Source organism: Electrophorus electricus, chromosome 20 (assembly GCF_013358815.1).
Source record: "Electrophorus electricus isolate fEleEle1 chromosome 20, fEleEle1.pri, whole genome shotgun sequence".
Classification (NCBI taxonomy): Eukaryota; Metazoa; Chordata; class Actinopteri; order Gymnotiformes; family Gymnotidae; genus Electrophorus; species Electrophorus electricus.
Window position 1 is genome coordinate 14616616 of NC_049554.1, and position 24486 is coordinate 14641101.

The 24486-nt window shown below is 43.6% G+C and overlaps 3 protein-coding genes across 4 annotated transcripts; all 3 read right to left on the minus strand.

The window, feature by feature from the left end:
• Positions 1-164: 164 nt before the first annotated feature.
• elk4 (ETS transcription factor ELK4) lies at positions 165-12228 on the minus strand. The gene is given in 7 exon segments (XM_035520456.1): positions 165-3949; positions 3951-4022; positions 6379-6495; positions 7360-7578; positions 7690-8376; positions 10605-10819; positions 12125-12228. Coding segments are annotated over 6 exon segments (1398 nt in total). The 5' UTR covers positions 10812-10819; positions 12125-12228; the 3' UTR covers positions 165-3853.
• Positions 12229-13978: 1750 nt separating this feature from the next.
• Positions 13979-17775, minus strand: si:ch211-117k10.3 (Krueppel-like factor 15). 2 transcript variants are annotated; one of them, XM_027025242.2, is made up of 4 exons: positions 17635-17775; positions 16189-17201; positions 15793-15962; positions 13979-14256 (listed from the first exon to the last, which is right to left on the minus strand). In XM_027025242.2, the coding sequence occupies exons 2-3, from the start codon at positions 17124-17126 to the stop codon at positions 15794-15796; spliced, it is 1107 nt and encodes a 368-aa protein (XP_026881043.2). In that variant the 5' UTR covers positions 17127-17201; positions 17635-17775; the 3' UTR covers positions 13979-14256; position 15793. The 2 variants fall into 2 exon arrangements, with proteins under 2 accessions (XP_026881043.2, XP_026881035.2); XM_027025234.2 differs by lacking the exon at positions 13979-14256 and having other exon boundaries at positions 14726-15962.
• Positions 17776-19940: 2165 nt separating this feature from the next.
• LOC113586842 (solute carrier family 45 member 3) lies at positions 19941-23389 on the minus strand. Its single transcript, XM_027025222.2, has 4 exons — positions 23248-23389; positions 21178-21981; positions 20812-21077; positions 19941-20696 (listed from the first exon to the last, which is right to left on the minus strand). Exons 1-4 carry the CDS (start codon positions 23387-23389, stop codon positions 20274-20276), a joined length of 1635 nt encoding a protein of 544 aa, XP_026881023.2. The 3' UTR covers positions 19941-20273.
• Positions 23390-24486: the final 1097 nt, after the last annotated feature.

Genomic DNA, 24486 nt, shown 5'->3' on the forward strand with positions numbered 1-24486 from the left:
TTCCCATCTGATGTCCCGCTAGTCCGTGTCCCTGACCCGCAAACCTGTAGGACTTGCCAACAATCACAGTCACAGTTTGTGTTGCTGGTACTCGCCCCACTGGCTGCCATATTAAAGTACACATGGAGGAGGCAAACCCCAGACACCAGTTACATATATTTCTCTTTAATATTTACCCTCTTTGTCCTCCACATTTACAATAAGTACAATAGATATGGTAATCAACAGTTTGTAAACATTTGAGCTTCTAGTCACACATTGAAAAGACAATCAGACAACCCATAGAATAGAAAAAAGCACGTGTCAAATGATGTACCTTCTGTACCTTTTTATTAAGACCTCTTCAGAGACTGAACAGTGTTCGGAAATCTCTTCTAAACCGATATGTTTACACTTCTTCCTACCTTTAGGTAGTGTTATTAAAAAACTACATTTAAAATTGTGTATCCAACAGGGGGCAGTAATGTGTTAGTTTACTTTTCCCACCCAACAAACTGCAGTAAAATCAAGGGCACTCACTGACTTAAGAATAAAATTTAATTCTTAGAAGAATAGAGATATCTTATGGCCTGACTAAAATCAATTTTGAGAAAAGAAAAAAAAAGAAAAACACCTCATCTAGTAAATATGTATAAAAGGATAAAGTTATTTAGCTTTGCAGTAAAAGTACTAAATGCATAGATTCCTAACATTTTCTAGGAGGGAAATGGAGGTATCCAGTCTTAAGTATTGAATAAGCTGATATTCTGAATAAGGAGCAAAAACTCTAAGTGCTATTAGAGGAAAAGGTCAACACCGAAATTATTCATTCATAAGCTCCACACACACACACACACACACACACACACACACACACACAAAGGCCTTGTTTCATGACGTTTGGCATTGCTAGAGGTCAGTTACATTACAGGGGAAGGAACCCGTGGGCACCACTAACCGAACACATACAACTGCAATATTTACAGTCAAGATTACAAAGCAAATGAACGTCCATTTCAAAATGGAAAAACTTGCACAGAAAATGATGTTACTTTTGTTTTGTATTTTAAGATGGATGCGGCATTTCAGTGACCAAGTACAGGTGCTAGTTGAGCAGTTAGCAAAAGGGAATGCATGGGCAAACCAAACAAACCACCCCAATAATTCAACCACTACACATCTCACTCACATACACCCACATACCCAAAACTATCAAAGTTCACACGGCACTGAGCAACATGCCAACCGCAAGAGGAACCTCTGTCCTGCATCGTGGTCCAGACACAGACCTCTGGGAATGCTTCTGGAAGTCTCTTACATTTAATAATTAGATGTCCGGAGAAGAGTGGGCCAGCAGTTGTACGAGTTACCAAAAATCACCATAGATCAATATTAGAACAACCAATCCAACACATGCTCTCCACAGAACATCCTGTGACTTGGTTTTTAAACAATTTCAATAATTAAACTGAATTTTTTGAGGAAAAAGTGGTCATAAATTTCCCTCAGGTAAACAAAGAATGAGAAGCATTTGTAATAATCATTTTCAAAGAATGACATTTTAGTACCCTGTGACACTGGGTAGATCCTTAAGCGTAAGAAACACTGAACTATAAATTCGCCAACAATCAGCTCTTACAAAACTTGCAAACCAGTTCATGTAGTTCATGATCATATTCCTGTTTCATATCCAAGTTCTAGTCATTTTTAAGGATCATAGCTCTCCCAAGCAGCAGAGACCAAGACCGAGGCCACAGAGCTCCCATCACTCATCCTATTTGGCAGCAGAGAACTGATTCAGTAAGGCACCATGTTGGCATGGTTTGGAGTTCCACACTTATAGAATATACAGAATATTCACATAAGTCCAAGACAAACCAAAACTCACTTCCTTTGCATATGTGCCCTCTTAAATGGCTTAAACATTTTCAAAAGGAATAACTTTGAATGTTTTTTTGCTTTATTTATTTTACTATTTGTTTCTTTATCTTCATTTTCTTCTGTTTTACTGATTTAGCGTTGTAATATTCCTGATTTCTCTAACCACGCTTTGTGATGTTTCTTCTTCCACACCTGAACAGCACTTCGAGCTGTATGAAAAGTGCCTGGTAAAGTAAAATTAAGTTATTACTTAATGAACAATGCAATTTTGCATTTAAGCACATTAACAAAATATTACTGGAAAGGTAGTTCCAGAAATCCCTAACCTGAAGAGAAAAGCTTTGCTTAACTATGTGCAATGGGAAAGCATTTAAAACACCTGAGACTAATTTTGAGATGTTTCCACGTAATTGCAACTCGACCTTTTACTTTCCTGCGTCCGACACTTCACACTGGACCGCATAAGCTGCCAGCGTGGTGAGCTGTGCCCCACGTGCGGACTGCTGGCGTCATCCACCAAGGAACACGTCCCGTCAGGCTCTGTGAAGCCCTTCTCCAGTTCTGCATTTCTAAGTAAGTGCTGTCAGCTGTATATCATGGCTTGCAGAGATCATAATTTAACAGTGTCAGAGGTAGGGTTCTGCATTGTGCAACAACCAGATATGAAGAGTCCTATATTTGATCATACTCCCGAGTATTATAAATGGTATATGCCATCTTAACCATTAGAAGACAAAAAAAACAACAAACAAACAGAACAGCACATTAAGCTTTGCTGAATCTATACAAAGACAATTTTGCTGAAAATTAGCATCCTTTTTTAAAATGTGTTATTTGAAAAGCACCACATAAAAGTAATACACATCTGGGTATTTTACAGTTCAAACGTATTCGTTTAGAAGTTTCGGTTTCTGCCTGTTTTACTTCCATAGAGATGAAACGGCCAACAGCTTTTTCAGAAGTATTCTAAGTGATGATGTTTGCCTACTATCCTCTAGAAGGTCTTCTATTCATTTATTGATGCATGACGCCCACATTCATCTAGTTGGCGAAACGTATGAATTTATTTCCTGAAAAATATCACGACTCCTATTTATTCCATTTAAACAGTCCTGAAAGCACTTCTTTAAGGTATAAAAATAAGCATCCAAACATTTAGTCTACGTGGTCTCTCACCTCACAGCTAAACCCTCGAACCTCTGGGCATCCCAAAGAGATCCGTGTGTCCTCGAGACATCACTAGTGCAGCTATTTTGTGTCTAAGTGCGTCATTTTGTGGCTGATCTAAGCACTGTGGCAGTAACGTCAAGGTGCGTGTGTGTGTGTATATATGGCAACTGGTGCAACGTCAGTTTGTTCAAACCTGGCAGGTCACTTCACCCTAAGAAGGCAAGGAAGGAAAGGGTTGGCTTGTTAAGGACAGACTCTCCCACAGGCATACAGAAAGGGTAAAGTAGCTAGACAAGGTAGGACATTATGGATGTTGGCTAGTTCTGCACTGTGACATAACCCTAATAACCCTAACCATAATGTAAAACTAGTCAAAACAGAAGACGATTCCCATGCCATGTGAGAATCACGATACATAAAAAAGACCTCCTTTCAACCAATATTCCACAACGTGGAAACTCCATCCAGATCCTGAGCCACTCGATAGGAGAAAAACCAAAACCCAACACACAGCGTTTGTTTTCAGCCCAGGATCAGTCGCCGTAGTCACTGCCCTCGCTGGGCCGGCACTCCAAAAGAGACAGAGAAGTTAACGGTAATACTTTGGGAAGCCTGTGTCCGACTGACACACACACACACACACTTTCATGGCTTGATGTCCATTTACGCAAAGAGAACGCTGTAAAAACAATCACTCTTCCAGTTGTGACAAGAAGTCAAGAAGCTAAACTGACTACCCACACACGTGTCCTGAATACCTGTCCTCTGTCTGTAGAGGGGCAGGATTGGTCATCAGCCTGAAGATTGGTCTGCATCTTGAACACTAAGAGTTGGGAGTGGGAACGATGAGCACTTGTGCAAAGGCACACCCAGCGACTGCAGCGGTCCCTCTATGTCTTCTGTGGGTCGGGAGAGAGAGGTCCTGGTGTACTGGTACCGTCTACACTGTGAACTGGCATGGAGAACTGGGTGGAGCTCAGGACGGAGGGGAACTGAGGGGGGGGGGGGGGAAAGAAAAATAAAGACATGGGAGAAAGATGAACAGATGATAATCTGGTGGCCTGGACCAAGGATGGAGAGTAACAGAACACAAGTACTCCACTATGGTACCATTTCTGAGTACTTGTACAGAGAATTCATACTGGGATATGCCCCATTCGGATGGATTTTGTTTTACATGGGTAGGCCGGGTAATGTCATTTTACCACAGGACGTCTAATGTTTATGGATGATTTGGAAAGGATAAGAAATCTCAGTATAAATGGGAGTGGTTACTCAATTTACTAATTACTGTCTCACAAAAATAAATAATTATAGAAATAAAATCCATGCATAATATGTCGCCTTTTGACTTTAAACATATACCTGTGGCTACTATGAACCAGGAGACTTAGATTTTGTCCAAATTCTTCACTCACTTTTCTGTAATCATATACGTATCTGCTATGCAGATGGTAATAGTTAAGAAAACTGCCTATAATAACAATAACTTGGGTTTTAGCATGTGGTAGGATTTATCCATCGCTAGCAAAGGTGTCACTCCTCTGAGGAGGCTTTTGGCAGGTAAATGCCAAAGCACATCACGTAAGTCAATGCCTCCTCGAGGGCTTCCAGGCTTGAGAAGAAGCGCAAAAGCACATTTTCCACAGAATATGATGGAATATTTACTGACATGGCAACGTGGATAGGATTAAAACTACCTGGGGTTATTTTTGACGGCTGATTTATAATAGGGAAAAGGCAGGGGAATCTGCATATGCAAGAGCATATGGTCTGTAAAAATGACAGACATAGCAGTTCTAGATGGGACTGAAATTACTGAGGAATATGAGTAATAATTACATTACCCCTCTTCCCCATGGAAAACTAACCCTGACTGAATAGGCCTTGAGAGAACTATTCCTCCCCTACCAAAAGAAAGGAACAGAGAGACAAGCCATCAAACAATATATTTTCCTAGGAATAATTAATTGTGGTTGGGACAAACAAAAATAAATAAATGATGAATAATCACAGAATCCTGTGTTGGAATTTTTCAGTTCTGCTGTAAATTAGGATTCCATTATCTGACAGAATTAGTTACACCTGTGTACCCATAAACTTCAGCATTAAGTGTTAATTATTTTATTAATATTTCTTACGGTTTATTCATGCTGATGTTACCACCATGAATAAGATCGGCTGAGGGAAACTTAAAGGAGACATATTAAAGGTTCACTTTGTCAGTGCTTGTGCACATACACTTTTGGGTATCTGGAGTGCATAGCAACAAACTGTGGAAGACGACCTCCATCAGACCTGGCATGTGTCTCCACCCACAGCTTATATACATCACTAAGGGAGTCATTAGTACTACACCACCCTCCATCTGAATGTCTCCACCCACAGCTAATATACATCACTAAGGGAGTCATTAGTAGTACATCACCCTCATCTGAGTGTCTCCACCCACAGCTTATATACATCACTAAGGGAGTCATTAGTACTACACCACCCTCATCTGAGTGTCTCCACCCACAGCTTATATACATCACTAAGGGAGTAATTAGTACTACACCACCCTCCATCTGAGTGTCTCCACCCACAGCTTATATGTGTCACTAAGGAAGTCATTAGTACTACACCACCCTCATCAGTGTCTCCACCCACAGTGTGAGATTTGTGAAGATGTGCCATTTTTTTCTAGCATTCTGTGGAAGTTATGAGCTATACACAGGAAGTTCTGTGTTGTTGGCTGCACAGAGCAGCACAAATCGCTACGTCAGCTCCCGGCCTCAGAGGACAGAAGAGCTGAGTGGAGAAAAATTTTTAATGGCAACATCCCAGCTACAGTCTGCAAAACCCTGTACGCATGTGCTGGCTAACCACTGGGACTACACCCTGGGTCAGTACAGCGCAGGACTGACAAGGAAACTTTTACTGAAAGAAGAATCAACACCAACTGTTCATGGCAAAGCTGCAGACAAGGGAAATTTACATATTTAGAAAAAGTATGCTATATGCCTCTTTAGAACTAGCTAATACCAATTGTTGAGGTAATAGATGGATTTTTCTAGAAAGCTACTTTCCCTGCTTCAGGATTCTCAATAATGTTGCAGCTATTAGTTTGTTGAATGTCTGTAAGATATTTATTACACTTCATATTATCAACAAGTGAGTAACCTGAGACCAAATGCCGTTTTCCCCTAAGGAAATCAGGGGTTAGCGACATTAGCATGCTGTGCTAGGGACATCTGTAATCCATCTGTAATTTGCCAAGTGGACATGCTTTGCGGTGTGTATGTTGGTGTGTATGTTGGTGCTAAAATGAAAAGAGAGTTGACCTCAGGAGTCAGGGGCCAAACTCACCTGAAAGAGTGTGTGTGCACCCTGCCGGCGGGCGGGGCTGAGCGGCGCCACCGGACTGAGCGTGCTCCAGAAGTGGATGTTCGACAGCAGAGGACTCGGCGTGAGCAGCAGGGGAGTCTGGGTAAAACACCATCTAATCAGCTGACCACACCTCACAAACAGGACAGATGGCTTCCAGCCCGCACAGGAAACCACAGCGAACAAACTCCTGATAGACGCACGATTGGCATTGCCAGCGAGGCGTATTCATTTGTGTGAAAAGCGGCAACAAAATGTTTTTAAATGGAAAGGGAAAATGTTTTTCAGAGTAATGGGCAGAGAACTTTTGGGAAATTAAAGGAACAAGACTCGTGACAACACAAAAATACAAAACTCAAAAGACAGTGCCAACCATTGTCCATGTAACAGGGTGGCGAGGAGACGCACACGGGGAGCAGGGCTCAGTGAAGCAGGCGTGTGTGTGGTCTTAATTAGGTCATCCATCAATGTTACACTCAGCCAAAGCTCACAGCAGGAACTTATTTATGCAAGTATCCACCCGCTGGGGCGGGAGAAGCAAAACTAGCTTCCATAAATGGCACACTACTGCCATCTACTGTCCAAAGATAGAGTCACCCCTGACAAATCAGTTGGTTTAATTTTGTGATATGAGCTTACTGTTCCTGTTGATGAATCACTGCATTCATATGACCCAACAAATGTAAATACTTTTGGTCAAATACCAAAATACTTTTGGTAACCAGTCTAAACCAGTCTTCAACCATGTCTCATTAAGGGTTCACCGTTGTGCTATAATAAGACATATCTGAATTTTGTCTGTCATATTGTATTATCTTTCCATATTGTGCAGGCCTTGCTTCAAGACATCCCAGAGCCATTTTGAGAAAATCAGCACAACTAATACTGACACCATCACGAACACACAAGCTTAGTTATCTAGAATCCATGGCGGCGGTGTGGGGTGGGGGGGGTGGTACTGACCTGCAGGAAGGCTGGTGTGAGGGAGGCTGTGGGGAGCGATGGGCTAGACAGGTTGAGGGGGCTGAGATCTGAGCTGGTCACTAGCAGCGTGGGCATCAGCTCCAGGCCTTTTGGCTTCTTCGACTTGCCACTCTGACTGCGGCCCGGCGACAGGGACACCTCGGAACCCCCGGACTCTGAGGTTCGGATGGTGTCGTCGGACTCGGAGGAGGGATGAAACTAGACGTGGAGACAGAACCGAGGTTTAGAGTTTAGAACGAATTAATTCCAAACGCTTATTTCCAATGATTTCTGAAGACTATGAGCTGAAACTGTCCTGCTCAGCTTTACCTGCAGCTGGAACTCTGAGGGCTGGGAGCAGATGGACTCCATGTCAGTGTCAATTACCAGCTCTTGGGAGTCGGCCAGTGTGCAGGGGGAGGGCGAACGGCACACCAGAGCAGGGGACATCCCCGAGTGGGCGGGGCCTGGCCGGACCTCCTCTGCGGCAGGGCTCTCCTCCAGCTGGCCAGGTGCGGGCAGAGCGGTCAGCTGCTTGCTCTCGGATGTCGGGGGCGGGACCTGGAGCGGGTGCATGGGCAGGCTCGTCTTCTCCGCCGTGGCTGGCCTGCTCGGGGGAGGGGTCCCAAATTTGATGACGGAGGGCGGCTGCGCGGGCTCCTGGGCCGCCTTCTTGTCTGCCAGCTTCTCGCCGGGGTTTTCCATCTTGATGGACTTGAAGAGCTGAGTTCCTGCCTGCAACGAGGTCAAGGTGAAGGACGTGTACAGACCTGAGTGGATGTAGTCGTTCCGGCTGGAGGGTTTGGACTGGCTGGGAGCCCCAAGGCCCCTCTCCCTGGTTGGCCGCAGGTCTTTGTCCCGCTGGGTGCCGGTGAGTTTGTCTGGGAGGGCAACGGTGCTCACGGCAGACCCCTCACCAGACCCATCCATTCGGGCCACAGTGTCACCCTTCAGAATGTCAGGGTAGGACACAAAGCGGTACACAAACTTCTGCCCATTCACCTTCTTGATGATGTTCTGAGAGTGAGAAAAGAATTTTAAAAAAATAATCAACCACCAGCATCAGCAGAAATCTTCCATATTTTAAACACTAAAGGAAATATTTCAGAGGGTTTTGTAATGCATCACTTGTGATCTATTACTCCACATAGCTGCTCAGTGCCTTTCTGAAATTAGCACACTCAAACAGGAAAAAAAAAAAAAAGGCAAGAGGTTTTTCACACCACGTTCTCCCTTGGTTGTGCAGAGCACTTTTGTTAATAATCCCACAAATTTCTAAGTTGAGAGAGGAAAATAAATCATCATGCAAGCAACATTTTTGGTTCATTTCCATTTTTCATTCTGAAAGGCTGTGACTGGTTAATCACATTTCAGTGCTCTCCAGTTTCCTACACCAAAACCTGATTTAAGATGATGAATGGGAAGACAGGCGCACACACAGCACTCCGACCAGCCTCAGTGAGATTCAGATGGTCCAACCTACTTAGCAGTTCATTCTTGACTAATACATGTAATTGTTTCTCTTTTTTTAAATTACAGAGGTGTTTACATTTAGTTAGTGAACATGCTGCTTGCTCATGTGGTCCTCGGGGGTCCTCACGCCTGTGTCTCAGGAGTATCTCAGGAGTGTCTCAGCACTGCACAGACCAGTTCAGCTCACCAGCATCGACCTTGATGAGCTGAAGGGGCCGTCACACCTAAAACAGTCAGTGGTGTTGGACTACAGAAATTCTGTTCTTAAAGTTTCCACCTCTAAAGATAAGAGACAAAGTCAAATTCAAACAAAGCAGGACTGCTTCAGATTACAGCTGATTACTAAATTAGACCAACAGCTGTCTCTTAATTATCCTTATAATTAGGTTGTTCACTAGAGGGGGCCATTACCCTTTTCACACCCAGACTACATTTTAATTAGTTTGCAAACCACAGAAAATGACAGACAAAAAAAATCCTCTAAGATATCATGTACGTACCACTGTAGCCCATGAAAAAGCTGGTTAAAGTTAGCATAAACAAAACAGGAAGTCAGGAAGGCGTGACACTTTTAGGTGTGAATATTCATGGTCTGTGTAACCAACAAAAATAATTCTGTTTATTAAAGTTATTAATTTATTTCCCTTTCTTGCCCTCCTTTGCCTCATTGGTATTCAATGTCTGACAGCCCGGTGTAGACAACCACCACCAGAATTACAATTTGCCTTCTACTATGTAGTGTATCTGTCAATCTTCAGTTTGTAGGAACGTTTCCATCTCTCAGACAGTGGAATGTGAACAGTAAGAGAAATCCAAAATCACAGCCATGCCACCCAACTGAGCCACATAATACTGCAAGTGTACCATTTTATACTTAAAACAACCAGCAGAGCGCCCCCGTAGATCATACATCTATTCATCTTCTAAAGCACTTAAACCAGTGTAACACCCCCCGCCTGTCCCAGTGCCAGTGTGACACTGGGCACACGCAGGTGCACACACCCTCATTCCCCTCAGCCTCGGTCACAAAGCCAACCAACCGAACATGAGGACACCAGAATGCCCAAAGGAAACCCAGAGGAAAGGTAGCAGTGAAACTAACCACTTATATGTAATTACATCAGTGAGACCATGAGAAACATACCGATGTTATGTGCACAAGGATGCATGAAAAGTCATAACTCGCCTGAGGAATCTAACTGATACAGAAAACACAGAAGCAGCACTGATATCGTATGTGTCGCTCATGATGGAAAGTGTCCAAAAATAGGGGATGTTTTCCCGACAACGTTAAGGTTAAACTAAAATGCCTACGTTCATCAAAATGCCAAGTGCTGTTCCTTTGAGTCTGAGCAAGTGACCGCAATTATCAGTGAAGTTTAATTTAGCATTTTCAAAAGAAGAAAAAGGTGGTTACATCTGAAAGGGTCTCAACAGGGAGTGTCCCACAACAGGAAGTGTCTCCACAGGGAGGGTATCACAACAGGGAGTGCCTGGGTTTGTTTGGGGTTGTTAGATGCTGACTCCAATGCAAATAGCGATTTGCATGAGTGTTGCTGATAATCTCAGGAATATGCTGATTGTTTATCATTTTAATATTTACAAAAAACAAACAGTAAATACACAATATCTGATCAAGACGAATAAGGATCATGAATTTCAAGAACCGTCAGGACTTTCTGGCTTGGTAATTGGCTGCAAAACGTGAAGACGCCAAGATTCCCAAGTGGTGAAGTGTTGGACGAGCACACGTTGAAAGCCAAGAAGCCCACCTTGTCATAGTAGTAACGCAGCGCCCGGCTGAGTTTGTCGTAGTTCATGCTGGGCTTGTTCTTCCGAGCGCCCCACAGTTTGGCCACCTCCTCGGCCTGCAGGAGCTTGAACTCTCCGTCCTCGTTGGTCCAGCAGATAAGCTGGTCGTTGCTGGGATCCAGTAGGAGCTGCAGCAGGAACTGCCAGAGTGTGACAGAGCTGTCCATGGCCTCCTCTAGGACAAGTGAATACAGGCCAAATTACATATATACCCTTACTAAGATTTGTCATTACATTTTTATAAGAACACCACCAACAACACCAACAAAAGCAAACAGGAGAAATAGTCTAACATCCATGCCAATTCACGCATAACAAAATCAAAAACAAACCATCACGTCAGCCAACACAATGTGAAGGCAGGAAATACTCCAAAATGCAAATAGTGTGCCACCATCTTACAAACCAGGCTGCATCATTCCACTCAGAAATAACAAATTCTGAGGAAGGTTATTTTCAAAATAATTAAGTTGCTGGCCTAACCATTCAGCTTTGGTCTGTCACAAATAAACAACCTGACTGGAAAAAGGTGTTAAAATGGTATAAACTCAAACCAATAAAGTCTGAACAATAAAGAAACCTTATCATTCAGAGTCTACACGTAAGACCAGATGCTAAACAATTGCAAGTCTCGTTTGATCAGACATGTGTGGGAATTAAATAGGTAATTTAATAATCCTGGCTGATAGCTATGCAAAAAATATAGGTTTGCCATATATGTAGAAATGTAGAAATATATGCATAAGTAGCAATACACAAGAAACTGAAGCTACAACAATAAAATGATATAAAAACTGGCAGGCAGATCATGACAATATACTGAACATCATTATTTACAGGTCCATTACAGATTAATAATGCGGAACCATTCGTTTTTCCTTCTTTTATGTACGTGGTAAAATGGATTATGATATCAAGCTGTCTAGTCAGCAATCTGTCCATCTCACAAAACACTGTGATGGGGGGTTTGCAGCTGGGGATAGCGTTACACTGTCTAGATATCTGACAATGAGCTGACAATAATCAACAATTCACTCTTTGAAATCATTCGCTGTTTGAGTTACAAGACGAGATACTTTATCAAGAGTCAAAAACGAGCCTTAGTTTCGACAAAAACCAAAGTAACGGCTTCAGTTCTTCATCGTAGCCCGCGTTAGCTAACTAGCTAACCAGCTCAAATGAAAACAATACAAGATCAAAGTTCACTGGCTAGCGAAACTAGCACAGCTATCGCTGGTCCATTAGGCTAGGTTAAGTATTTGTCTGCAGGTAAAGTAATCTCTGGATTAAATAGCTGTTTCTGCTGATTGCTTTCTATCTGCAAATTCAACCAAACATATTCGGTGGGGACCGTGTTAGCCAGCTAGCCGCAAAGCTAACATTACAAAGGAGTTATCTTATCTTATTTTAGCTTAGCCACCTGCCATTAGCTAGCCAGCGATGGATTTACCTGAGGGAATATTCGTACGGACAGTCTTACCTGAGTGAATATTCCTACGGACAGGCTTGCAGCTGGCGCTGGGCTCGCTGGCTACATGTTTTGAGAGGAACGCTAGCGCTAGCCACCATGCTACATAGCTAGCCGACCACAGACGTGACTATAGCGAGCCTGCCGCATTACAGCCGTGCAAACATCCAGTTTATCGCCTAACAAAACTAAACTGCGGTCACCGGGCGGGGAATAACTGTAAATAACTCTAAATTATGTCAGGAATTATTATCACCACCCGAATGTTTCGGCTCAACACAAAAACAGGAAGTTATGCCGTCTCTCACTCAGCCCACGGTACTGTCAACCTAACTAACCCTGACACCGCTCAGGTTCATGTGTCCATGCCAGTCCTCACTGGGCACCAGTATAAAGCAACGCCACTAAACAACTGGTTTGTAATGATAAAAGTAACATGATCATGATAATACTAAATTAACATAGCTATTTCATGTGTGTATGTGTATACATACATACACACAAACACACACACATTTTTTATATATATATATATATATATATATATATATATATATATATATATATATATATATATATATATATATGCGCGTATGTTGGACACTTTCAGACCGTCACATTTTAATATTTGCCAATGCTAGTGGCACATTTGCAATGTTCCAATGGACATTCCATTAATGTTGTATCTACTTACCTTGTTGGTTGTTGCTAATGATGGAAATTAAGATACTTAAGGGACAGAGATCTACCCTCTCAGAACTTATGTTATCATTTTAACATTTACCTACTGTTTCGGACATAAACTGGTTTCGCCTCCTTGAACTTCAGAAGTAGTTTGCTTTCAAAGCTGATGGTGGATCTCGCTGAAACGTCCTGTTTCTCTGGAAATCTTGTGTACTACACCAATAAAAAAACTACACTGGAGTTTTTACTACCTCTATATCTAAATAATCTACCTATATGTTATATATATATATATATATATGTGTGTGTGTGTGTGTGTGTGTGTCTTGATAGATATTTAAAAAATTGTAGTAAAGTAGTTTCCAGAGGAACAGAATGTTTCGGACAGAGGTCTATATATATATATATATATAGTCGGTGTGAGTGGGTGTGTGTTGGGTGCATGTCCTTTTGAATTTTGTTTTCTTTCTCCTGGGGAAAAGAATCCCTATAACACACTTTATTTTAAAATTCTTATTCTGTTTCCATCTATGGTGTGAATAAGCAGTAGAAGTAAAGCTTTCCCTTAAAAGTTAAGACATTCCCACAACTTCAGCTGAGATGGGACTCCAACTTACAGCAGGCTTAACCTCATCATTTCCAACCTGCCAGTTAGCTTCAAGCAACTACTTTCCAAGCTCACTCCGATATTAAAAAATAATAATTACCAGAGGGAGGCGACATTTACAGGCGTCGGGCCTCAATAGCTGAGGTCAAGAGTGCATTCCCTTATTTCTGAACCAATAGCTTATTACAGAAGCACTACCAAAGCAACAGAAAATAGTCATGGCCTTTGTAAAGAGATGGTACTTTAGATGTTTAGTTCTTTCCAGAAATATTCAGCGCTGTGCAAAAGATTGTTTTTTACAACAAAGTCACAAACAGCAAATTAGCTTTTAAAAGAATTGTTTCTTGCTTGTTTTATTGTCATACATATGAAAATAGCTTTTTTTCAGTTATTCAAAAAATATATCCTACACTTCTCCAGCTATACAGTTGAGCAACGACACTGGATGGCTTTGAAAACTATTAGTTTGTTAATGTTTCTGGTAAGGCAAAAGACCAGAGGAAAGCAGCCAGCCCCACACACACACACACACACACACACACACACACACACACACACACACACACACACACACACACACACACACACACACACACACACACACACTCTCTCTCTCTCTCTCTTCCAAAAAGAAGAGAAAATGAACATTTCCAAAAGGCCATGAAACAAAGCAAGCATCCGAAATGTGTGTTCTTTTTCTGTTACAGTGCCCTCTATGCCAGGATACATTATTCATCTCATACTTCTGACACCTAAGAGCTGAAGTTAGTCACAGGCAGCAGGTGAGAGCACCCGCTCATTATGACCCTCTAACCATGAGCTTTTCCACAGAAGCCACATCGGGTGACTGCACCTTGAAAAAGAAGAAAAGTGATCAAACAGAAGAACAGATGTTAAAACAGAAGATGTTAAAACAGAAGTCATAAAACCTCCAAAGGAAAAAGAGTCCGTGTCATTCAGCTGTATAAATCATTATCCATGTCTCTCCTGTATACATGAGCAAATATTCCCAGTAATCTGGATGATGAGATTTCAATTCATCCTCTACACCATGACCAGATAGCTTCATATTTACAAGAAGCGGTCAGCGGCCCCTTACGAATCGAAATGTCACCTTGAACATAGCTTATCAACACCGACTGCACTAAGAATGTATTGCTTGGAGACTGAGCACACCGCAATAATGTATGAAAGCAGCTTTCTTCAAAGTAATTATGATTTTCTTCATATGAGTAATGCTATAGGAGACAAGACACTGCTTCTAGCTTATGTATTTGTTTTACAGTACATGAGAAAGAGGGAAAAAAAAAAAAAAAAAAAAACTTTCTTGAACATAGTGAAGTTATCCAAAGTTCCACCGTCAGCAGAAACATCTGGTTCGGCGTAGCCGCCCTCAAGAGAGAAGTATGAGGCACAGGAAAAGGCAAGAAGATGCTCAACATTAAAACAACTGTTGGTTCGATAAGGGTCATGCCTGGGATAAGAAGTAGCATTTGAGGTTAAAGGGTACAACATAAAATGTGAGAAACGCATTGTAAAGTAATACATACATTTAAAAACAATCATATTGGACCATATCTTGCATCGAGTTTCAGAGGGTGGTACTTCCAAAAAGTACCCTAAGTGCTAAGAAAAATATACTATTCCGTGATAGTGGAGATTTGACATTGCAAAGCTCACATTACAGTGCATATTGTCATGATTTAAAACAAAGGGAAGCATCTTGGCTTCAGTATTCAATATCTTAACAAAATGCTAAACTTTTTTGTTCTACTTTCTAGCAGGTATACGTAGTAGATGGTTTAGCAGTTACGTCGGTTTAAGTCAGCCTTGAGACAAGCCCAGAGCGTCAGCTTCGCTGTGGGCAGCATGACGCTGTTTAGCTAGCTAAACTCTCAATAACCTTCCCACCAGACCTGCCTGATTCAGCTTACATGGGAATATTCATAAAATATTTAAAGTATTAGCACCATATTACGGTGCACCATAATATTTAAAGTTTAGCACCATACTTCTCCGTTGACTAAACTTTGCATTGGATTGCCTTCTAAAACCTCTAATCTCTAACTTTTAGTCATAATTAAAAACAAAACAAATCTCTACTGACCCACATTATCCACCATAACACAGCCTACAGTTTGGGGCATGGAGCAACCAACTCTTCATAGATCAGGGCTTAGCCTAGCAAACTGTCAGAAATCTGCTTAGAGCCATACGACCACATCCCTGAGATTCAGGTTAGCAAACTGTAGCACCAAGAACAGCCAACACCTGGCAGAACAGGAGAAAGGAAGGAACACGTGAGCTTGAGAGTCTGCTTCCATCTTCTGGCTTTGCCTGTTAGGCTTGAGGCTGTGGGTGTGGTGGGCTGGCGGAGGGGTTCTGACACCTCAGGAGCTGTTTCTGCCCAGTCTGCCTACTCGCGGACTGCGGTGCACCTTAGTGTGTTTGGAGAGGTGATCGCTCCTGGCAAACTTCTTGTCGCACACTGTGCACTCATATGGCTTCACGCCTGAATGAGACCGACGGTGGCGTGATAATTCATCTGACCTTGAAAACCTATCAAGTGAAAAACATGCAAACAATAAGGTATACAATAGCTTCCAAAACAGCAGGGTTTGGGTGCTTATTTGTCCAATTTGTACCCATTTATAGCTAAAAATATTTGGAAATTTGCTGTTAATCCTTAAATGTAATGTGGCTCCTGAGCGCATAATATTGGCATAAATCTGGCTGGATCCAAACAGAACTGAAACTTGTCATTGCTATAAACAAGCCATTTTACCTCCATCCACAGTCTGGCCAGCTGCACAAGTATGGCTTCTCGCCTGTGTGTCTGCGGAAGTGGGCCTTCAGGTGACTGCTCTTGGTGTACATCTTCTCGCAGCCTGGATGAGAGCACTTATGCACCCGCTGAATCTCCGTCGACAATCTGGGTGGCCGTGGAGAAATGGCTTTGACCAGGCCGGTACCCGATATGTCAACTGCCCTTACTGCGACAGGCAAAGGGGCAATCTTTACATACTTTTGGTCTTGGCAGCCTGCATCACCCATGACGGGCAGGACGGAAGCAGAGGGCGCCTGTGGTGAGAGCAGAGCGATGTTCTGCCCACCCTGGACCCCAAGCACTAGGTGTGCCACACGCAGCCCACCGGCCAGCCCAGCTTGGGCGGTCGGCTGGGGAAGAGGGTGGGTGAGTTGTATTGGTTGAATCTGTAGCACCAGGGGAGCTCCCACGAGCACAGGAGCAGAGCTAGCTGTAGGGGTATTATTCAGAGCTGCAGGGGTTGCTTTGATGTCTGTATCTTTGAGCTGACCTGGGGAAGGCAGCTGCTCTTTAGGAATGATCTCATCTGCTTTCTCCTCGGGGCTGATAAGCTCCATCTTCTCCATCAAGAACTCCTCGATGTCCTCAAGGGTTGGGGAGAAGGTACTCGAAACCTGCGATATAAAGTCCGGCAGCTGGGGAGGAGACGCAGCGCCCGAGGGCCCCGCCGCACTTGCGGCAGAGTTGAGGTTCAGGCGCAAGGGGCCATCTTCCTCATCCTCTTCCTCCCCGCTGCAGCCAAAGCAGGTCCCAGCGTCGCCCGTTTCAGTGCTTGAGCAGGAGACTGAGCTGCTCCCCTCGCTGCCTGCTACCTCCACGAAAGGTAAGGCCACCAGCACCTGGTCCCTACACGAGTCATTAACAATGGTTACTGCTTTATCGCTTACGGAGACCATTTGTTACTGTCCGGGTGTCAACAAGGCTGGTGGGTGAGAGGAAATGCGTCACCACAAGGCCGAGCTCTGATAGCGCTGTAAAGGAATGAAAGGACAAATACTAATTACCGTAATGGCACCAAACAAATACATTACAATATCCACAACAACTTAGTTTAAACTTAGTTTAAAACATGAAAATGAAAGAAAACGTTACAAAAAGACATGCACGCAGCACGCGTGCCGCTGCAGAAAAGTGCGTCGAGCACAGCAGGCCGTGCGCGCGTGCTCCGAGCTGCGATCCGCTTCACCGAAAGCCTCGCGCTACTGAACTTCTTTTTTTTTTCTAATGAACAGGCCGCGTCAGCACCGAGACACACGTGTCGCTCGGCAGACCACACGCCAAACACTAAAGGCTGCCAGGGTGCTCCCAAGCTGGGAACGCAGGGTCATCGAGGGGCTACTCTTCACCGAAACCGTTGAGTGAATCCACTTTGGACGTTAAAAATAGCACATCACTCCAGTTTACCTTAAAACCGATTGCTGCTCGCTGCTCGCCGCTTCCAGCGTGCAGATACGCGGAAAGCAGTGTCGCCGCGCGTCTGTTCTGCTGTTATTGTTGGTGCAAATGTCGTCCTCGCCTCGGCTCCATGTTGGCGTTTTCGCGGAGGCCCCGTCACATGACGGTGCATCGCAATGCTCTCGAGGGCACGGATCCGGTTCCTTTCCTCTGATTGGTCACTTTCGTGGAGGCTCGCCCTAAAACAACGTTTTGATTGGTGTGATTAGCATGCCTCATGCATTATTTATTTCGAGAAAGCCCCGTCCGAAGCATGATGGCACATTGAAAACGGAGACCATGATATAAGCGCAAAAAACGCCTTTCGTTGGGTGGCGCTAGATGTGTTTACTGACAAAAACATGTTCAGGTAACACGTGAATGCCGTCCTCCATACAACTTGGTCCTTTCAAAGGTTTTAAAACCAAAATACAGCAGAATTACAGCAGGTAAATTATAGCTTTTAAACCACATGAAAGAATGAATGAATTAAGAGCGGTTGCTCATTTCTGCCTCTTATTATTAATTTTAAGAATACGGTAATGCAAATGCAATATTTCTTTGCCCCAATAGATGGCAGTAAAACGTTTTATCCGAAAGTGACCCTTAAAGCTCGTAAGCACACTCTGAAGTAAATGCTTAAGCATTGCAGAAATGTAGACATCCCAAGAACTCTCTCAGCTCTCTCTACTCCATGTACTGTCATGCGTTTTTTTGGATTATATTGCAAATATATCTTTTTTATTCCACACTCCATGTTATACTTTCACGTGAGGCTTAATTAATCCTAATTACGTTTCATTATCCAGTACACAGATGTAACCTGTATGGATGACAAAGGTGAATTGAATAAAACTGGATATTGGTTCATTCCTGAAATGCTTGAAGCTCTGGTGAAATGCTTAAATGTCAGGGGTCTTTCGTGGTAGTGTTGGCTGAAGGGTTTGGGTTAACATCTCCAAAATAGGTTTTCCTGTGGTAAAGTGATCCCAATTTTCTAAGAAAGGTAGACAGGAAATGAAATAAGGATACCCCAAAAGTTTGTTGTTTCAGAAATTGCCAGATGAACTCCCTGCTTATGCTATTTCTAGGAAAATTAGGAACAAGTCTCAAACTGATGAGTATATTGAGATATTCAGCCTGTGTGATACCTTTACAGGTGGGAGCAGCAATATGCCAGATTAATCACATGCTTATACTGAATGAGAAGAGTTTACTACTGGCTGATTTGAGAAAGATGGCACTTTTATGAGAAGATTATATCCTGCCACTGTTTCTGGTCTTAGTTTCTAGTCTGTTACACTAGCAACAAATATTGAAGCTCATAACTGTTGCATATAGATATTTAGATATTAACAACAGGCCATATTTTACAGAATTCTTATCAGCATCTTCTGAAGTACGATGAGACATTTTACTGTAAATCCTGACATTCCAGTTTAGTGGCAAACCTAATCAGACCAGTTTGTCTTTAGTAGCACGTGCCTGGTGTTTGTTTGAGTAGAGTGAGTTCACTGCCAAAGGTCAAGAGTTAGTACGTTCTGACAACATGTTCGGAGACTCCCATTTACATTGGATGTCTGTTTGTTTTTTCCCTAAAAGCTGGTACAATGGTTCAGTGAAAAGCTTCAGAGAACAAGCAAGTTTTTGAGTGCTGAAACTGCTAACTGTACATAATGTATTCTTGCCAGAAGTGATAGGAAATACCTAATTTAATATGGTATTGGTTGAACAATACACAAGCTTTCCTTTACCTGGCTTCATCTGCTTGTGACTCACTGGGCTGAGCTCACTACTGTGTTTCATCAACACTCTCAGGGCCTCCTCAAGGGATTGTAAACAGTAGAAAGCCATTAGGTGTCTCACATTATACTTATGCGATTCATTTATCCTTCATTGTCATATTACTCCATTATACATTGAATGAAACAGATGTGATTATAAAAGTGACATCTGAGACTCATCTGCCTCATTATACAACAAGTTAAGTTTCTACTGAAGCGGTTCTTCTCCAATAGTGGTCCTGAGGTAGCTTTAGGCGACGCATTTTTAGCAATTTAACATTCTCCCTACCAACAGTCTTGAATCAGCTTGTCAGTTTATGAACAGGTCTTTCCTGTGTTCAACATGGAGCTGAGGAAAGACTCCTGCATGCGGTTTAGAGCCACTGCGGGACCAAGACACGGTACAATGGCAGCATTTTGGGTCATGTTTATATTTCATGTTTTGCTTTAAACAGTAGCTCTGCTGCTGCTGACAATATTTCATTCCTGGCTTGCACAATGTGCAATTACATTCAGCATTCCACTCTTAAATTAACACGGCAGGCAGGACGAGCGAGGCCAAACCTCACATTTACTGTCATTACTTCAACGGATTCCATTCCTGCTTTTGGGGTTTATGCACATTTAAAGCACTTACACAAGAGCTGCTTTTGGTGCGACAAAGCTCTCCCCCATCAATTCCCTCAGAACTACGTCGGGACGATGAGCTTGTGCAGCGTTAAACTCCCTTAACCACAAAGAACGCATTCAGCATCTCCTTTCTCTTCCTGACGTCAAACAGGTCACAAGATAAATATTTCAATAAATAACAAAGGCTTTGTGAAGTCACTTCAGCGTGTCCATGTCAGCCTTACTGAAGACGATCTTACTGGAGAAGTAGACTGCCAGCATGCTGAGGATAAAGGCACAGACCACGTAGGCAGTCACACTGTGGAAGAGCTGGACAATAGTGCCCATGAAGAGAGAGGGCAGCACCTGCGAAAGCAGATAGGCGCTGTCGAGGATGGCTATGTCCAGGCATATACCCCGATGCTCCCGGGAGGAGCCAGGACAAGGCTCCATGGCCACAGACACTTGCAAATTAAGCAAGGCAGGAAGCGTAGGATTGGCGGGGGGCGGTTTCTGGCTGGAGAGGCTTACAGAGCCCCTGTTGGTGCACCCTTTGGCATTTTGTGATTGGGTTGATTTCATCATATTCAGTTCATCCATGCTGGATTGGACTTTAGGTCTGTTGCTGGAGAAAAACACCTGGACGCAAAAAAAAAATAAATAAAAGTTTTCAAATGTTGCACAATGCCTTTATAAACACGATTTGTCTCTCTCTCATAGCCAGTTAGAAAAAACGAAAGGGCGTGTCCCTCACTTGCTCGTCCGAGTGGTAGAGGCAGGTGAGTGTGTAGGGCACAATCTGCAGCATGCAGAAGGTGTAGCCCGTCATGGCGGCCATGGCGGTTACCAGCACGACGTCGCGTGATATGGTCATTACTGCCATGCTCATGGCGAGGAGCACCACACTGCTCACGTACAGAGCCCTGGTGCCTACCCGTGCCAACATCCGATGCATCAGGAGAGAGAAACCCACGGCGGTGACACACTGCAGGAACAGGCCCAGACTGGCTGTCCGCACACCTGTGGGGAAGTCATATGAGAGCAAGGCTGTAATGTGAGACTTAAAAGGTTACGGTGTAGTGCAGGTGTGACACCGCAGAGGAAAGGGGGGAGCCGATACCTTCCTCGTACCGGAGCCTCTCCGTGGACCCCGGCTCGGCGCTGGGGACCCCTTCGTACAAGCCTTCCCCCACAAAGTCTGTGTAAAACAGCACAAAGGTCATAAGAGCCATCCAGCTGCACAGCTCAGCCACGAACAGCCTGCTGATGACCCGAGGCATCTGGCTGCACAGCGAGCAGAACCTCGGCACAGCCCAGAGGAGGCTGAAAAGGGTGTGGAGAAGCAGCCCAACGCCAGACAGCAGCGCTAGCGGCCACGAGCCCAGAGCCCTCCTGGACCCCTCCATCCTGCTCTCTCCGGCTCTCGCAGTCTGCTCCTCAGAGATGAAGGCTGTGGTGGTCAGGCACATGAGGAAGATTATAGTGAGGAGAGCGTAGACGAAGGCCTGCTGGCCTCCCAGGTAGGTGGCGGCATGCAGTGAGCTCCAGTCCACGGCGGACAGCAGGTAGCCCACGCACCCACCCAGGCTGACCATCAGCGAGTAGACGGAGAAGGCGTGCTGGCTCTCCTGTTCTCCTGGGAAGAGGTCTGACACAAGCGCCTCCAGAGGAGTAAAGCAAGCCTGGCCGCAGAACTGCATGACGCAGATGGCAAACACCTGCAGTAGCTCTTCCAACCACTGGTGGCGCTGTTCAGAGAACGCGGCAACAATGCGGGGCGCGTGAGGGATGACCACGAGGCCGAGCAGCACACCCAAACACATGGCCCAGATGAACGGACGCCGGCGGCCGTAACGACTGCTCCATCCATCACTCGCCAAGCTGAGCGGTGGGACAAAAATTAGCCCCAAGACTGGTCCCACTCCTAGAAGAGCAAACAAAGAAAAACTGCATTAACTCAGAGAGAATAAAGCAGTTAAACGTTGGTTAAAGTAGTGCGAAAGCTGCCAGATGGAAAAACGTTCCATTTAAAATCCAGTGAAGTTGTTTAGAAATCATTTGAAAATGTTTAAAATGTGCATTAGACAAGATTCAAGAAACACCACATCCAGTGCTTAAGTGGGCGAACACAACAAGACTGGGAATTTGTACTTGTTGGATCTGCCCTTGACAACAAAGCATGCCTTCAAAATCTATGGTGGCCAGAGTTCAAATGCTAATGTTTCTTGACAGATAACTAAAATATACCATACAACTGCATTTCCGTGACACACAGTGGAGTTCTGTACATATGCTTAGATGGTTTTATTATAGTTGCTTTAGTGACATATTTGGATGCTAAATTTGAGAAAGGGGAAAATAATATGAGGCAGGCTGGCTCCTAACGCCCTGGTGGCCACTCACACAAAAACCCATCAAAAACACATAAACCTCACCCAGATTCATAACATTTCATTGTTTATGAGCCAGAATGTTGTTTTTTCCCCCATCTGTTACCCAACATTACATATATTTCTCAGGTTGTTCACTCAAAGCATTACTGTTTAAGTGATAAAGATTTATCTACATATTTTGTTATGTAAAGTCTGTTCATGTGGTTACCTGTCCAGGAAGAATGATGCTCAATCTGAATGCAACTTAAACCCCTTCACATGTAATAATTCTCTCCATTTTGGAGAAGCAAACTCTGGTTTTAGCGTGTTTCTTGTCAACTTGTTTGGCAGCACAGTGTGTTTCCCCCCCCCCCCCACAGTACAAGTACCTGGCGACGCAGGACACGTCCAGGATACATACTGGAGAGTGGAGGAGTGTCTCAGAGTGACTGGCAGGAGGTCAGTGTAAACAAAGACAAGCCTCTGCTCTGGAGAGCAGGTTTTCAGGTAGGTTTAATCAGGCACCTAATACACATGTGCTGATGTCATTGCTAAAATATTTATTTTTATTATATTTACGTATTTTACAAGTAAAGGGGGAATTTAAATAAAAGGGGGAATTAGTGTTGGGGGGGGGGGGTTGACTAATGCTCCTTTAACTGGCTAATGACTTGTGTCGCTATTCTAAAAAAAAAACCAACTTCTTGTGCATATTTGACAGCTTGTTCCAGATCTTATTTGCATAGTGTTAGTTGGCCCCAGATCAGCTTCTGACTGACGGTTGCCATCATTCCCTTGTGTTTGTTCTGCTCACTCACCCAGCACCATGGTCATGAAGCGCTCCTGCACGCCAGCCTCTAACAGCATTGGAGGAATATAGATGGTTCCCGTGGCAATGCAGATCTCCAGGCCACACGTCAGCACGTTGACCAGGAACAAATCCAAGAGTTTTCCACGCATGGCAGCAGACCGAACCCGCTTTCCCGTCCTTCTGCTTGGTACTGTCGTAATGAGGAGAGTCCCGCAGGTCGTTCTGTACGGGGCAGCTCCGCCGAGTCGCGTTACAGAAGATCAGAAGATCGTGCGCCACAATATTTCACCTATATCGCCTGCGGAAGAGAGAAAATACACCTGTTATGCCCCAATTCTGAACTACACCTTTAGAGATCTATTTTTCATTTCACAATTTAATTACACAGCATGTTTTTTCCTGTTGTTGTTGTTGTTGTGTTTATTTAATTTAACAGGCCATTTAACCACAGGGCTCAAATGTGTATCTTAAAACCGAAAATGTCACAGACAAAACAAATTAACTTAATCCTTGACATCTTATTTACAACAAATCTATAGTTGCATATCAGTTACTGTTGTCTGTTGAACCTCCGGTAGAGTTGCGTTTGTAAGAGTCTGCGCTCGAGAAAATCTCAACTTATTACTGATGTCGCGTCATGTAAATAACATGACGGTGTTTAATTTACGGGTTGGTGAGCGATATTTGTCCAATTAATCCAGCTGCAGTGCAGGGTTCTTTATGTCAGTTATCCAAAGGATACACACACACACACACACACACACACATATATATATATGCAATAAGTATGGACACGTTGCATGATTTCTTGTGTTTAAATCAGATTTAGGGGGCAAAGTTCGCTCCACATAACTTCTATGGTAGGCCTTTTTGACGCAGCAGTCAAGAGATCAGAAATGATTACGTAATTAAGTGTCTTATATTTAATGTCGTTGTTGCTTTAACGCTGTTGGTTTCTTATTAGCGCATGATGCTTGGTTAATGAGAAATACTGCCAGCAAACAGTGGAGATTGGATAGGCTGCAGGTAGGCTGAACTTGGATTAATTGAAACGTTAAATTAACGTTGTTTTGTATCTTATTTTCAGTTTGCAACTATAGCAGCACGGCAACGCACTTACAAGTAGGCTAAGTAAAGAGTTAGGAAAAGCCAACATACGTAGCATGTTCAGTAATCAGTTTAGTTTAGCACTGATTATTACATAAATCACAATAAACAGCACTGGCACCTGATCCTGGATCAGCTC

Bases quoted from the DNA above. Each gene is read 5' to 3' on its own strand.
- si:ch211-117k10.3 (XM_027025242.2), bottom strand. From the start codon at position 17,126: ATGGTCTCCGTAAGCGATAAAGCAGTAACCATTGTTAATGACTCGTGT. The intron at 15,963-16,188 runs GTAAAATGGCTT...TTCACTTGATAG, and splicing joins TGGCCAGACTGTGGATGGAG to GTTTTCAAGGTCAGATGAAT.
- LOC113586842 (XM_027025222.2), bottom strand. From the start codon at position 23,389: ATGCGTGGAAAACTCTTGGATTTGTTCCTGGTCAACGTGCTGACGTGT. The intron at 21,982-23,247 runs GTGAGTGAGCAG...TTGCTCTTCTAG, and splicing joins CTTCATGACCATGGTGCTGG to GAGTGGGACCAGTCTTGGGG. The intron at 21,078-21,177 runs GTATCGGCTCCC...ACTTCCCCACAG, and splicing joins GAGGCTCCGGTACGAGGAAG to GTGTGCGGACAGCCAGTCTG.